The 16,909-nt window shown below is 46.4% G+C and overlaps 1 protein-coding gene and 1 pseudogene across 2 annotated transcripts in view; both read left to right on the top strand.

The window, feature by feature from the left end:
* Positions 1 to 7,146: 7,146 nt before the first annotated feature.
* LOC141581690 (ADP/ATP translocase 2-like) lies at positions 7,147 to 9,827 on the top strand (annotated as a pseudogene).
* Positions 9,749 to 16,909, top strand: part of CFAP97D2 (CFAP97 domain containing 2) — a 32,208-nt gene continuing 25,047 nt past the window's right edge. For both annotated transcript variants that reach the window (XM_074387372.1, XM_074387373.1), the window contains exon 1: positions 9,749 to 10,136. In XM_074387372.1, the coding sequence (XP_074243473.1) occupies positions 10,047 to 10,136 (90 nt within the window). In that variant the 5' untranslated portion in view covers positions 9,749 to 10,046. The remainder of the gene's footprint in view (positions 10,137 to 16,909) is intronic.

Raw genomic sequence — 16,909 nt, 5'->3', positions numbered from 1 at the left:
TTACATTCTCATGCTTATAATCTTTTATCAAAAACACATTTTGCTGTCATCACATACCTTGCATGTAAATCTATTTTTTTCAGTAGTTTCAATTACATATTGTAATGGTAATTCTTAGCAACTTTCACTTTTGGTGCCTAAATTTCCTTTCATGAGTCCTTTCACAACTTACATAGACCGTATACGACATGGTCCAGTTTTCTGACATGTCTTAAACATTCCTCTGTTTAAGTAACAAGTCATTTAATTTAGGACAAGAATTTACCATACCAGATCCTTTCTTTTATTAAATCTCTTTTCTCTATAACCTTATTTTCATAGCTAGGGGATATGGCTAATTCCACATGTCCCCAGGCCTTAAAATTCAAAGCAGTATATCACCTTTAAGCATTTAGCAAACGTAGTATTTGACCTGCATAACTTAGACCAAATGTCTTTATTTTTTCCAATAATCTTTAAAACTTTTTATTTCCCAAAGATTACTAAAATCACGTGAACTAAAAGGCATTAGTTCTTATTTTTCTTTAAAAATATTTGATCCGCCAGGCACAGTGGCTCAAGCCTGTAATCCCAGCACTTTGGGAGGCCGAGGCGGGTGGATCGCGAGGTCAAGAGATCGAGACCATCCTGGTCAACAAGGTGAAGCCCCGTCTCTACTAAAAATACAAAAAATTAGCTGGACATGGTGGTGCATGCCTGTAATCCCAGCTACTCAGGAGGCTGAGGCAGGAGAATTGCCTGAACCCGGGAGGCGGAGGTTGCGGTGAGCCAAGATCGCGCCATTGCACTCCAGCCTGGGTAACAAGAGCAAAACTCCATCTCAAAAAAAAAAAAAAAAAAAAAAAAAAAATTTGATCTAAGTGCTTCTTTTTCTTTAAGCCAATTAATTAGAGCTCTTTTATATAAACATGGCACACAAAACACATATATAACTACACAGACAGACAGAGAAAGATTATTATAGTAGTTGTAAATTTTCATTCACCAATTTGTAAGTTTCTTAATTGGGAAAGGGTTTCTGGTGCCTCTGTTTTTCTCAAGGAGTCCCAGGCTCTTAGAGCCTGAATATCCACTTTTAATTAAGCTGACTATTATCCACAGCACTGTTTAATAAAAATTATTTTAAATTTCTTATTACCCAACTTTAGCCAGGCCAAACAGCCAATATTTTTGTGCTTACAGAAAGGAAAATTCAAGAATGTTCATGGAGGGTAAGAGACTTAAAAAATGGCAAAGTCGCCCAAATATCAATAACAAAGTACTCATTACCTAAGCTGGGAATTGAACCATGAATTCAGCAGCCATTGTGATGGCAGAGACTGAGAAAGTATTGCCACATGGTTACAAGCTCAAGCCCCCAGGGACATATAAGACAAGATGGAGACCTCATCTATTTTTTTTTTCTTTTTCTTCCTTTAGGGACTACAAGCAAAGTTCATAACTGATCAGTTTGCATCTTGAACAGTGGGCTTACAGGGTTTTAGGCATGCCTTTTATCCTAAGATATTCCTCTTCATGACAAAACAATACAGAAAGACACACAAAGCATACCAGATTCACTACAGTTTAAGATCAACGTTGGAATTCTTTTTCATATTAACTGAAACTTTACAGAAGAGATAAACAGTGATTTTTACTATTCATTTAACCAGTTTGCACAGAGAAAAAGAGGCCAGAAATCAGACTTATGAGAAATTCTTACCCTTTGTCAGCATGCTAGGCTTCTGGGTTCCCTTTCCCTGAGGGACCATAGTGATCCAGCTTGCTGCACCAAGCCACTGCAGCCAAGCCACAGCACAAAGGAAAATTATCTTTTTCTGTTCTGGCCAGAGCAAAATACGTGTGACAAAATGTAGGCATTAGCCACTCTGCTCAGCCCTCAATATCAAACTGGCAAGGTTCAAACTTGCTCCCAGATTGGCCCCATCATCTCTAAATCTTTTCTTTCTTTCTTTTTTTAATGGAGTCTCACTCTGTTGCCAGACTGCAGTGTAGTGGCACAATCTTGGCTCACTGCAACCTCCTCCTCCCGGTTCTCCTGCCTCAGCCTCCCAAGTAGCTGGGACTACAGCCATCTGCCACCACACCTGACTAATTTTTTGTGTTTTGGTAGAGATGGGGTTTCACCATGTCGGTCAGGATGGTCTCAATCTCCTGACCTCGTAATCCGCCTGCCTCAGCCTCCCTAAGTGCTGGGATTACATGCATGAGCCACTGTGCCTAGCCTATCTCTAAATATTTTTAAAAGCTTCTGCATATTAATGAGCATCCCTAGATGAGACTAATTTGTGAGCCCTCATTTTTTAATGAGCTTTTGTACATTGTTCATTTGGAACATTCCACTGTAAGTTATCTTTAGTAAGATTTTGCCATTTCTGTAAGACTTCATTGCTTCCCAGGCCTAATGTATAAACCAGAAGGAACTCAGTATTCTGGAAATTAAAGATCCTATTTTTACCTAAAATATTGGCTTTACTCTCTGGTTCCCTTTATTAACTTAGCCAATTGATACGGTTTGGCTGTGTCCCCACCCAAATCTCAACTTGAATTGTATCTCCCGGAATCCCCACATGTTGTTTGGGCATGCATTTTACTCTAAGGTACTCCTCTTTATGACAGAACAATTACCCACAAGGAGGTAATTGAATCATGGGGGCCTGTCTTTCCCATGCTATTCTCGTGATGGTGAATAAGTCTCAAGAGATCTGATGGGTTCATCAGTGGTTTCTGCTTTTGTTTCCTCATTTTTCTCTTGCTGCTGCCATGTAAGAAACACCTTTCACCTCTCACCATGATTCTGAGGCCTCTCCAGCCATGTGGAACTATAAGTCTAATTCATCTCTTTTTGTTCCAAGTTTCAGGTATATCTTTATCAGCAGCATAAAAACAGACAAATACACCAATGATTTTTTTCCTGTCTAAGCACACAAGAAAAATAAAACAAAGGGATAGCACACAAAAATCCCCGTGAATTTCTAAAAGCTGCATATTATAACCCCTACAATATTGGATCCCACTTCTGACACCATCTGTTAAAAGAAAAACTTCAGCCAAATTAAAGCTAAAGGAGTTTGATCAATCAATGAAGGATTCTCGAACTGGGCAGCCCCCAGAATCACAGCAGATTCAAAGAGACTCCAGCACAGCCATGTGGCAGAAGATTTATAGACAAAGAAAGATAAATGACTTACAGAAATGGGAAGCAAGAAGCAAGGTACAGAACAGTTGGATTGGTTACAGCTCAGGGTTTGCCTTATTTGAACACAATCTGAACACTCAGCAGTGTGAGTGGTTGAAGCACGGCCACTGGAATTGGCCAAGACTCAGCTACTGTTAGAGGCACAGACTCCCAAGTTAGGTTTTCAATGTTGTCTACCTATGAAGTTAGGTTGCAGTTCATCCACAAGGACTCATAAATACAGAAGTAGGGAGCCCTTCTTGGGCCATATTTAGTTTTCTTCAACACACCTACAACAAATTAACTTTCCCAAGGCACCCTCCAGTCTCAGCTTCTCATGTACTAGTTAGAGGAACAGTTTTCCAAGGTGGCTTCTGGGCTCAGCTTCCTGTGTACGGTAAGAGGAGCAGTTCTGAGCCCGCCTTGCTGGGTTGGTCTTTCCAGTTGTCACAAGAGCAGCTGCACCACACCCCATCGCATTCTGTGCTGAGTGAGCCAGCTCCAGCTCTGTGCAGTGGTAAACCAGTGACACTGGAATTTGTGTGTTTATGCACTCAGCTTTTCCATACTTCTGGATCGATTTTTTAAGACTATTTCCAGAATGGGATGGAGATGGAAGTGTATCTTCTCAGGAATAGGGTTCTTGAGATATGATTGCTTAATAAGGCTGCAGCTAACACCATTACTATTAATGACCAGCAAGTTGAATTCCTTCTGTTCTGTGAAAGTTGCTAGTACCAAAATAGGTTCACTTATATCAAACCCTAACAAATGGGGTGGGGTGGTCATGACAGGGCACCCTCACACACAAACCCCTGTGGACAGCCTCATCTCAAGACACCCATGTACAGGCCACACATTCACCCAGGATGCATAGCACGTTGGCATGACAGGTAAGTGGCCAGCACAAGGAGCTCATGCCAGCTCTGGGACAAGCTCTGCTAACCAGAGATTTCTGTTACAAAGCAGCTTATGTGGAGTTCTCTCTGTCTTTAAAAATCTCCCGTTTGCCCCGGCCCCTGCAGTGTGCCTGTGATCTATCAGAGCGTACAATTCCCTGCTATTCCCACTTAAACATACTTGTTCTGGAGAGCCTGTTTCTCTGAATTTCCTTTTAGGTGGACTGTTCAAGGCCCCTAACACTTTAATCCACTTAATCCAAAGAGCACCTCTTGTATCAGGGAAGTCCACAGGGTCAGCCCTGTCTTGTTCCTGACCTTGCAATTGCACTGCTGAGTTTCCAAACATGGGATTTCCTGGTTATCTTTTGTTAGAAATTCCTGGCTTTCTGCCACTGTGAGCACTATCTGTATGATTTCTGTCCTTTCAAAAGGACATTTTTTCATGGCCCAGCGTATGGTCAAATTTTGCAAATGTTGTAAGCATCCTTCTGTGTTGAAAAGTTTTATGGTTTCCTGTTCCCTGCAGCTATTTCCAATTTTGTCTTTTGTGCCTTGAAGACGTGTAAGTGTGGCCATCCTGTCACCTGTGTCTGAACATCTGCCCTGAGGTTCCTGTGGGGCTGGCCATGGCTTCTCTGCAGGATTGATTCACTTTGCAAGATGTTCGGTGTCACAGAGACACTGGAAAGTTGGCAGCATCTTGAGACACAATCAGTCCAGGGCCACATTAAGCTAATTTCATGATTCGAGGGTTTTCAGGCACTGTGACGTTAAGCTAATTTTGCAACTTGGGGAGTTTTCGGGCACTGTGAGGTTAAGCTACTTTCACAACTTGAGGGTTTTCAGGCACCGAGACGTTAAGCTAATTTCGCGACTCGAGGGTTTTCAGGCACTGTGACGTTAAGCTAATTTCGCGACTTGGGGAGGTTTCAGGCACTGTGACGTTAAGCTAATTTCACAACTCAGGGAATTTTCAGTCACTGTGGTCTTAAGCTAGTTTTGCAACGTGATGTTAAGCTAATTCACAACTCAGGCGTTTTTAGGCACTGTGACGTTCAGCTAATTTTGGAACTGTTTTAACCTAGGCTGCAGGGTTCTTCCCTATCTTGTCCCCTGATCTGCTATAACCTAGCAGTTTTTGGTGGATGGGCTATTTCTGATTCATCTTTTCCTGAGGGTGAAGACTTTGGCTCCTATTAAGACTGCCCACCTGCCCTGTCCCCTACAGAGACCCACTGCTGAGACCCTGAGTGCCTTCAGGAGAAGCCGTCTGAGTACTGGTGTGGGGAGTCTGGCAGATTTCTTTGACCACAGCCTCAAAATTCCTGACTCCTGGGTGGGCTTTTCAGTACACGGGCGTTGGCCTCCAGGACGCTGGCTGAGTTTGGTGAAGCAAGTCACGCTGCTGTTCTTGGTGGTGGTGACTCCCAGCCTTTTTAGTTCAGTTCTCAAGTGATTTTCACTACACAGAAGGTACCGGAGACACAGTTATCTTTTCTGGAAATCAATGTTCATGAGCACATGTGCCCCCAAAAGGTAGAGTACATTTGAGGTGGTTGGAGATTTGTTTGTAAACCACACTATTCTGCAGCATGAGAATGAAGTTGCTCTTGGTTTTGAAGATACTGCCTTTTGTGGGAGGGTAGAAGAACAGAAAAATCAAAGCTTGGATTTAGAGTTAAGGACACAGGAAAATAATTATGAATATTAAATACTGAGTTAATATATCACACAACAAACACTTTGCATATTGCATGTAACATAATAAGCTATTCTACAGAACAGCCTTCACATTTCAGGACATCACTTGGTAACATTTCAAGGCATTTCTAATAAATACAATGTTAAAGTTAATATTGGGCCAAAATTTAATTAAGGTGGGAGATGAACCCAGGTATTGTCTGGATAATCAAAGCCAAAACTAGGCTTTGGTATTTATTTTCTGTAGAATATAAGTAGAAACTATATAATATCAAACATCCAAACCTAGCTCAATATACAGCACAATTCTCCACTTAATATAAAATTCACAGAGTACAGTGTGGTGCCACGGCTTGGATCCTGGAGCAGAAGTGCAGGGTGGATGTCAGCCCCGGCACTCAGCTCAGACTCCAGACTGTGCAGCTCCCACTCCCATGCACACTTCTTCCCTGTACAAACCTTGTCAGGGTTTCGCTTTAGTCCTCAGGACGGACGCCAAGGAGCTGCTGCCTAACTGCTTGTCTGGTCTGCTCTTAAGAGGCCAAATTTGATTTGAGCCTTGTGGTGCTCTGAGACCCAGACCATGTCGTTGGGGGTGATCTTCCTGGGTCTTTAGCAACGTGGCTGATGTTTGCAGATCCTCTGCCACAGGCCCTGCCGGCAGTCCAGCCCAAGAGCAAACATAAGTCAAGTGGTCAGTGCATTGCAGGTAACCATAGGCCAGCCGTGGTGGCAGCTATGGGTAGACAGCTGTGGGTGGCAGCCATGGGTGGGCAGCTGTGGGTGGCAGTGTGGGTGGCAGCCATGGGTGGCAGCTATGGGTAGAAAGCTGTGGCTGGCAGTGTGGGTGGCAGCCATGGGTGGCAGCATGGGTGGCAGTATGGATGGCAGCCATGGGTGGCAGTTATGGGTAGAAAGCCGTGGGTGGCAGCCATGGGTGGGCAGCTGTGGGTGGCAGCATGGGTGGCAGTGTGGGTGGCAGCCATGGGTGGCAGCTATGGGTAGAAAGCTGTGGGTGGCAGTGTGGGTGGCAGCCATGGGTGGCAGCTATGGGTAGAAAGCTGTGGGTGGCAGCTGTGGGTAGAAAGTTGTGGGTGGAAGCCATGGGTGGGCAGCTGTGGGTGGCAGTGTGGGTGGCAGCCATGGGTAGCAGCTGTGGGTAGCAGCTGGGACTCCTTCCCTGAGCTCACTTTATTCAACCAGGAGCACCAAAAACAGCGTGTGCATCCAAACCACTGTGAACCCCCACACTGTAAAATCAAAAATTTTAAGCATCACCTACATTGTCCACTTTTCCCTCAATGCTTTATCCATACGAGAATGAGCAGATGTAGGGCCCAGCCCCACTCCTCCATCCACCGACCAATGGCAGCATATGGCTTCAACAGCGATGAAATGACCAACAGCTATCCTCGCATTACGTTCACTTCATTAGTCTCAGGAAAACCCATCCCAACCAGATTAAAGCAATGAGAGAGGATGGCTTAAAATAGCTAAGCCTTTGCATAACTAATCCTCAAGTCAACCAAAAAAGATCAGTGAAGATCTGCCGCCCAACCTTCAAACAAACATTTTGCAGTTGTCCAAACTATACAAATTATTGAGCCCCGCAGCTGGTTCCTGTTTCAGCCCATCCCGCAGCAGCCTGCCTCCTCTTTCCTTTGAACAGGACGGATGCTGCTGTGTCCTTTGCCAAGGACTTCCTGGCAGGTGCAGGGGCCGCAGCCGCCTCCAGGACGGCAGTAGCGCCCATCGGGTGGGTCAAGCTGCTGCTGCAGGTGCAGCATGCCAGCAAGCAAGCAGGTCACCGCAGAAGTTCTAGACAGCGTGGTCCTTATTCCCAAGGAGCAGGGAGTCGTGTCCTGGCACAGTGACCTGGCCAATGTCATCAGATACTTCCCCACCCAGGCTCTTAACTTCGCCTTCAGATATAAACACAAGCACATCTTCTCGGGTGGTGTAAACAAGAGGACCCAGTTTTGCACTACTTTGCAGGGAGTCTGGCATCAGGTGGTGCCACTGGGGCCACATCCTTGTGTTTTGTGACCCTCTTGATTTTGTCCGTACCCATCTAGCAGCTGACATGTGTAAAGCTGGAGCTGAAAGGGAATTCCCAGGCCTCAGAGACGGCCTGGTTAAGAGCTACAAATCTGGTGGGATTAAGGGTGTGTGCCAAGGCGCTGCTGTGTCTGCACAGGGCATTATCATCTACCAAGGTGCCTACTTGGGTATCTACGACACTGCAAAGGGAACACTTCTGGATCCCCAGAACACTCACATCATCATCTCTTGTGACCGCACCGTCACTGCCATTGCTGGGTTGACTCATATCCATCTGACACCATACACCGCTACATGATGATGCAGTCAGGGTGCAAAGAAACTGACATCATGTACACAGGCACGCTTGACTGCTGGAGGAAGACTCTGACATGTACACGGGCACACCTGACTGCTGGGGGAAGACTCTGACATCATGTACACAGACACACTTGACTGCTGAGGGAAGACTGACATCATGTACACCGGCACACATGACTGCTGGAGGAAGACTCTGACATCATGTACACGGACACACTTGACTGCTGAGGGAAGACTGACATCATGTACACGGGCACACGTGACTGCTGGAGGAAGACTCTGACATCATGTACATGGGCACACTTGACTGCTGGGGGAAGACTCTGACATCATGTACACGGACACACTTGACTGCTGAGGGAAGACTGACATCATGTACACGGGCACAAGTGACTGCTGGAGGAAGACTCTGACATCATGTACACAGGCCCACGTGACTGCTAGAGGAAGACTCTGACATCATGTACACGGACACGCTTGACTGCTGAGGGAAGACTGACATCATGTACACGGGCACACTTGACTGCTGGGGGAAGACTCTGACATCATGTACACGGGCACAAGTGACTGCTGGAGGAAGACTCTGACATCATGTACACGGACATGCCTGACTGCTGGGGGAAGACTGACATCATGTACACGGGCACACGTGACTGCTGGAGGAAGACTCTGACATCATGTACATGGGCACACGTGACTGCTGGAGGAAGACTCTGACATCATGTACACGGACACACTTGACTGCTGAGGGAAGACTGACATCATGTACACGGGCACACGTGACTGCTGGAGGAAGACTCTGACATCATGTACACGGACATGCCTGACTGCTGGGGGAAGACTGACATCATGTACACGGGCACACGTGACTGCTGGAGGAAGACTCTGACATCATGTACATGGGCACACGTGACTGCTGGAGGAAGACTCTGACATCATGTACACGGACACACTTGACTGCTGAGGGAAGACTGACATCATGTACACGGGCCCACGTGACTGCTGGAGGAAGACTCTGACATCATGTACACGGACATGCCTGACTGCTGGGGGAAGACTGCTTGTGATGAAGAGGCAACGTTTTTTTCAAGGGTGCATGGTCCAGTGTTCTCAGAGGCATGGGTGGTGCTTTTGTGCTTGTCTTGTATGATGAAATCAAGAAGTACACATAAATTTTTTCCTAGGATTCCTCCCCCTGTGAAGCATGTTGTATTATATAACATTTTGAGCATTCTGGACAGACTTCTGGCTGTCAGTTTATCAGTGGCAACTATTTACTGATTGAAAATGGGAAGCAATAATATTCATCTGACCAATTTTCTTTAAAGCCATTTCCATGATGATGATGATGGGACTCAGTTATACATTTGATTTCAGTCACTCCTGATAAATAACAAATTTGGAGAAATAAAAATATCTAAAGAAATATTCAAAGATAGAGGAGAAAGGAGATATGGGAGGCAGAGAGAGGCGGTAATTAAGAAAGGAAAGGACTGGGGAGGGGGGTGGCTGGCAGAAGGGGAGGAGCAGAGAGAGGTCCGGGAGCGGAGACAGCGGGGAGCAGAGGAAGGGAGGCAGGAGGAAAGGCAGTTGGAGAACTGATCGGCCCTTAGGCGTGATTATCTCCTGCCTCTGTAGCTGAGGAGTGGGCATCAAATGGCAACCCTAAACCATCCAAGATCTGAGAAAAACTCCCCAGTGGGGCAGAAGATCCCATTCTTCGCTGTTATCAAATGCGTTGTTTGAGAACGCTCCAGGCTGTCTTCTAACGCCCTTTCCTCCCCCCTCCCCCTTACTTGGACGCCATGACAACCGTCACATGACCCTGCAAACAAAGCGTCTCCCGGGCTGCACAGGCCCCAGCTGCTCTTCTCCGGCAGGAGCAGGAGGGTTTTGTTGCTGAGATGCACGGAGCCCCCCGGCTGACCTTTCCCCGTGCCACTGAGTACCTGTGGCGTACACGGGAGAAGGCCTATGAGGACCACAGGAGGAAGGTAGGAAAGTCCCCAGTCCAGCCTGACAGCTCAGCGGGCACCCGGCAGTGCCCACAAAATGCCCATGCTTTCCTTGGAGACCTGAAGGTGATTTTCTTTTTGGAGATAGCAAGGTCGAAATGGCATTCCCAACAAGATTCACCATCTGTGTCGCCATACAATAAAAATCTCATTAAATAGATAAGGCTTTCATGTGCCACGTTTTAGGGTCGCCCTGTTTCTAATCACAGCATATATTTATGAAGTACTTAATTTTTCCCAAGTAACTTGAAAGCATCTTAAGACAAAAACACCAGAGGCACCCTTTTCTTTTCTTTTCTTTCTTTCTTTCTTTCTTTCTTTTTTTTTTTGAGAAGAAGTCTCTCTCTGCCACCCAGGCTGGAGTGCAGTGGCACAATCTCGGCTCACTGCAACCTCTGCCTCCCAGGTTCAAGTGATTCTCCTGCCTCAGCCTCCTGAGTAGCCGGGACTACAGGCACACGCCACCATGCCCAGCTAATTTTTGAATTTTTAGTAGAGATGGGGTCTTCCCATGTTGGTCAGGCTGGTCTTGAACTCCTGACCTCAGGCAATCTGCCCGCCTCAGCCTCCCAAAGTGCTGGGATTTCAGGCATGAGCCACTGCACCCGGCCTGGCATCCTTTTCTCCATCAGAACAGTGGACTCCAGGGGCACTAAAAGCCAGCCTTTGCCCCATTAGGAGATATGTTATTGCTTCCGTTTACCTGGTGCAAATGCGGACAATTGGTGAGGACGTCCGCTGCGGCCACTGGCTGCTGCCCCGTCTTCTGCCCGCACCGCAGTGGAGGCCTCAGGCTGAATGACGTTCCATGTATCACGTCGCCACACCTGTGTTGATCAGGATGGAAATACTCTTAAGAAGGAGAAGTTTGGATTTCTGTGTCTGGGAACGGGACACTGCCCTGTAATGATCTTAAGTCACTACCCCAAGGAGTGAATTGCGGGTCAAGCATTTCTCTTCCTCCTGGGGTTGCAAGTGAACCTGTGTGTCCTGGGCCACAGGTCACATGCATTGCAAGCCCCTGTGGCACCCGCCACCGCCCCCGGTGACAGGCCTGGGCACCTGCTGTCTCCATGAGGTCCCCACGGGACTTTTCCCGGCTCTTTCCCAGCTCAAGCTCAAGTCCTGGGACTTCGGGCCCAACGCCGCCTCCTGGAGTCTCCTCTGTCCCCTCCGCTGAGAAGCACATCATGTCGCTCTCTGGTTCCGTGGCCTGCTACCTCGTGTTGCCACGTGACTGATGGGTGTGTTCATGTTTCGTGTTGTTTGTTTGCCCCACTCTGTGAAGGTGCTGGCCACGTCCTGCCCACCACGTTGTTCTCTGCAGGTAGCGCGTGCAGTGAGCACTCAGTAAACCGCCGTCAGTAGGGAAAGATGGGAAGGACTGGGTGTGGAAATAGCACACATGAATCAGTTAGCGTCACTTCTTCAGCTCGAACCGATACTACAGGATAGAACCCCCACGGGGGTCCTCTCGTTCACTTTCGTATCCTGGGGACTAGAATCGCTCCTGCATGAGGTAGCTGGTCAGCAATCTGGCAGCGTATGTGCGTAACCAGGCTCCGTGCCTGGGAACCTGTAAGGTAAAGGAGGTTGAGATCGTCACGGTGGGAAATGCAGAGATGATTGTTGACTAGTGAAGTTTGGTAGGTTGACTGGAGCCATGAGGCCCCGGGAGCACGAGCTCGCTCAGCAGTTCTGTGGCGTTGGAAACCTATGGGTACTGGGTCCAAGGATGGAGTCACTGGAACACCCCAGTGGGGCCCCTGACCAGCAGCAGCGGCGTGGCCGGGAACCTGATTCTGGCATGAAGTGTTGAGGAGGGGACTGGGCAAGAGGGATGAACAGCTGTGTCCTTGCACAGCGTGAGAGAAGGAAGCCCCAGGCAGCTTTCTGAAGCCTCTCTCATTCATGTAAGGGCATTAGTCCTATTCACAAGAGCAGAGCCCTCATGACTTAGTCACTTCCCTAAAGGCCCTACCTCTTATTACCACAGTGGGAATTAAGTTTCAACACAAATTATGGAGGGACATGAACATTCAAGGCATAGCTTCAAAACTGAAAAGCAGGCCGGGCACAGTGGCTCACGCCTGTAATCCCAGCACTTTGGGAGGCCAAGGCAGGAGGATTTCTTGAGCCCAGGAGTTTGAGACTAGCCTGACAACACAGTGAGGCCTTTTCTCTACAATAAAACTTAAGTTAGCTGGGCATGGTGGTATACACATGGAGTCCCAGCTACTTGGGAGGCTGAGGCGGGAGGATCACTTGAGCACAGGAGTTTGAGGCTTTAGTGAGCCACAGTCACTCCACTGCACTCCAGTCTGGGCAACAAAATGAGACCTTGTCTTAGAAAAACCAACCAAACAGCCAAACAAGAAACAAACTAAAAAGCAAAGAGAATGAAGTCTGAATAAAAACAGAAAAGAATATCCAAGGACTGTGGGACAATTACAAAGGTGTAACATACTTGTAATAAGAATATCAGGAGAAGAAAGAGAGAAAGGAACAGAAATGTTTGAAACAATAATAAGTGAGAATTTCCACCATGTTAATGTCAGACACCAAGCCACAGATTCAAGAATTTCAGAGAATGCCAAAAAGGATAAATACCGAAAAATGACCCCTAGGTATATCATGTTCAAACTTTAGAAAATCAAAGACATCGAAAACATCCTGAAAGAAGCCGGAGGAACAAGACTCCAAGAGAGGGTCGAAGATTAGGGTCACACGTGCGCTTCCTCCAGCCGCGTTAGCAGGAGAAAGCAGAGGGAGACGTGGGAAGTGCCCAGAGGAAGGGAGGCAAGACCCTAGAATTCTGCACCCTGAGAAATTATCCATCAGAAGTGAAGAAGAAAGAAAGACTTTCTCAAACAAAAATTGAGGAAATGTGTCAGTTGACCTGCCTTGGAAGAAATAGCAGAAGAAATTCTTCAGATAGAACAAAAATGGTGTAGGTCAGTAATGAATCAACACAGAGAAAGGAAACCATCAGAGCAAGAATAAGCAACAGTGAAATAAAAGCTCTTACTTTTGTTATTCTTAGTTGATCTAACAGAAAAACGTTTGTTCAAAACCGTAATAACAGGTAGTATTAGATTGTGCGTACTTTCCTGTGTATACCTGTGATATACGTATATATGCTTATAGATCAATAGAAGTGAAATGAGTAAGCAGCCACTGCCATTGTGCCAGCTGTGGCAGGGGGTGGGTGTGGGTGGTGGGGGTGGCTGCGGGAGTGGCAGTAGCGGGGTGGGGCCCCTGTGCCCCACATCCCCCAGGTAGCCACTGTGTGCCCCAACCGTTGTACAGCCGGGCAGGACATGCTCCCAGGCCCAGAGCCTCCACCACTGCGGACCCTGGCCCAGCATTGCTGCTCTTGCCCACCACTGCTGCAGGGAGGGCACGGGACAGAGGTGGGCAGTACCCAGAGCTCACCTCTGGAAGCCCCCAGAACCTGTCACCCTAAGGGCTGCTGTGATGGACCCAGGCCTAGCCACCTGCAGGTGGGAGAGCAGTGCAGTCGGGCACACAGGAGTGGGCAGAGAGGGGCCCAGCGAGAAGCTGGAGGCCCCACACCAGGTGGTAAGGCAGTGCAGTCACGACTGCACACTCCATGGAGCCTCTGGGAGCCAGGGATGAGCAGGAGCCCCATCCCTTCTGAGTGGGCAGGGCAAGAGTTCCCTGGGTGCAGCTGCAGCCACGTGGCAGTCACTACAGACCCAAGCTTGTGTATGGCTCTGCACTCTCAGGGGCCCAGGAAGGCCCTGTCTCCCCACAGGCTCAGAAGTGCCTGCTCCCACTGCCTGACTTCTGCCACTGTTGGTGCCAGCTCCAATCTTGGAGCAAAGCTGGGGCTGAGCCAGGGCACTGTCAGGCTTCACTAGGGACCTGCCCCCTTCTGCACAGGAGCCCGTCTGCCTCCTGCTGCTGTTCATGGCACCCAAGAGGCACAGCAGGCCAGCACCATGCTGTCCACTGTGCCCCTCAGCCTCCCTCCTGCCCTTGCCAGTGAGCAGAGTCTGGAGGGGCCAAGGTGGCAAGGGACTGGCATGTCGGCTCTGCCCTAAGTGTGGGCCAGACTCCTGCAGAGGATGGAGATATGATGGGAGAATATGGGCCATCCAACTGCAGTTTAAGATGCATATTTTTACCAACACTCCATTCATGATTTATTATGTATTTTCTAGGAAGTTACAAGCTTTCTCCCAAGTTCTTCTCTTTTTCTGAACCCTCACTAGAGTCACCTTAGCATTCACGTTTCTAGTATGCACCTCAAAACTTTTCCTTGTTTACCCATTGCCCAGTTCCAAAGCTGCTTCCACGTGTTCAGGTATTTGTTACAGCAGTACCCACTTCTTGGGTCCAAAATCCATCTTAGTCTGCCTAGGCTGCTATAACAAACATCAGCCTCCGTGGCTTAAACAATGGAAATCCGTGTTCCCACAGCTCTGGGGACTGTGAGATCCGCAGTAAGGCTCTGGCAGAGCGCGGTTCCTGGCGAGGCTCCATTCCTCACTTGCAGGCGGCTGCCCTTCTTGCTGCGTCCACAATGGCAGAAAGGTAGTGTTCTCCCTCTCCTCCTATAAGGCCACAATCCTGCGGGATTAGGGCCCCTTCCATAGGGCTTCATTTAACCTTAATTACCTCCAAACAACCCTATCTCTGGATACAGTCACATTGGGGTTAGAGCTTCAACATGAGCTCGGACAGAACAAAATTCAGTCTATACAACACATACTCTATAGAAAGATAAATTTTTTATAATTAAATTTTCAGTTCATTTAAAATTTAACTCCACACATACTAGAAGAAAAGATAGGCAAATTATTCTATAACTTGGGATTAGGGGAAATTTTGCTAGCCATAACTCAAAACCCAGAAGCAACGAGGGAAATTTTTTGATAAATGTGACTAAATTAAAAAGCCATATTGCATGGCTCAGAAAACAGGCTGAGTAGAAACAAGAACAAACAAACATATATGCATGTATTTAACATACATAGATATGTATTTAACATACATATACATATATTTGACACACACATACATGTATAAGTGGATATATGGATGTAAATACTTTATACATACGTATGTACACGCACATATTTATGTTGTTGTTTTTGGAAAAATAATCGCAATCTGTGTCAGAAAGGGTTATTATCCATATATATATATATATATATATTATATATATATATGGATTTCTGAAAGTAAGGGTTATATGTAAATGTGTGTCATAAAAGGTTCTTATCCTTATATATAAAAGGAACTTCTAAAAGTAGGAAGAAAAATGCAAACCATCCCATGTAAAAATGGGCACGTGGTATCAACAAAAGTTCACAGAGAAAACATTGCAAATAGCTCTTTAAAAAAATAAAGACAAAATCCTGGGCTCAAGCAGTCATCCTGCCTCAGCCTCCCAAGGTGCTGGGGTTACAGGCATGAACCACTGCACCCAGCCAACAAATAGCTCTTAACTTATAAAAAGAGTCTCAGCTTCCGTATTATAGAAAAATTCAAATCAAACTCACACTCTAATACCACTTGTCAACTATTAAATTGGCAAAAATCCAAACTGTTGTTGGCAGGGTTCTGTGGACAGAGGCATGGCCATCCGATGCTGATGGGTGGGCGACGGGCCCAGACCTTCGGGGGAACAGAGCATAATCGAATACAATTACACGCACATCTACCCTTTCACGCTGCAGTCCCAATTTCAAAGATATACTGGCAAAGATACAAAACACTGTTGTAAAATATTTTAATTGCAGCATTTTTTGTAATAGCAAAATTGGAACCAACCCATATGTCCATCAGGGAGCTGGGTAAATAAATTAGGGTCCTTTTAACACAATAAAGCATCATGCTTTAAAGGGGAATGAGAAACATCTCTACATACGACTATAATGTTATTTCTAGGATGTTCTGTTTAATGAAAAAGCAAAGAGGAGAAAAATGTGTAAAATACACAAAGTTTATCTAAAAAGGGGATGAAATGTATATATATACACAAGCACATATACATAATAAATATATGTACACATAAACACATATTCTATGTTCTTACATTCTGATGAATGTAAAGAGTAACTATGAAATCAGAAGAATAGTCTTCTATTCTTCACAGGGTCTAGTCTTCTAGTCTTCACAGGGTGAAGATGAGCTTATAGAACTTAGACGTCTTGGAAAAAGTTGTTTGGCACACTTGGCTCTGGTGCCATGTGAATGTTTTGCATACTACAAAACAAAATTAAATTTAAAAGGCATTTCTAACTATTGGAAATAAAAGGAACCTAAGTGCAGATGTAACTGATTCCATAGCCATAGTGAGAGGAGCTAACTCTTCCAGCTGCCTTTGAAACTCAGTAATGTGGATATTCATGGTGAGATCCTCTAATAACAAAACAGTGTCAGAAAATTAAGCTACTTTCAGTAATCACATTAATGGTGGCATGTCAGTATTATTTCTAATCTTTTTTTTTCTTTTTTTTTTTTTTTTTTTTGAGTTAAGGTCTCACTCTGCAGCCCCGGCTGGAGCACAGTGGCGCGACCACAGCTCCCTGCAGCCTCCATCTCCAAGGCTCAAGCGACCCCCCCACTTCAGCTTCCCAAGTAGTTGGGACCACAGGCATATACCGCCATGACTGGTTAATTTTTTTTTTAATTTTTGCAGAGACTGAGGTCTCACTGTGTTCCCCAGGCTGGTCTCAAACTCCTGGGCTCAAGCAAACCTCCCGACTCAGCCTCCCAAA

Source organism: Saimiri boliviensis, chromosome 16 (assembly GCF_048565385.1).
Source record: "Saimiri boliviensis isolate mSaiBol1 chromosome 16, mSaiBol1.pri, whole genome shotgun sequence".
In the NCBI taxonomy this organism is placed as follows: domain Eukaryota; kingdom Metazoa; phylum Chordata; class Mammalia; order Primates; family Cebidae; genus Saimiri; species Saimiri boliviensis.
This window is presented reverse-complemented; position numbering and strand designations above follow the sequence as displayed.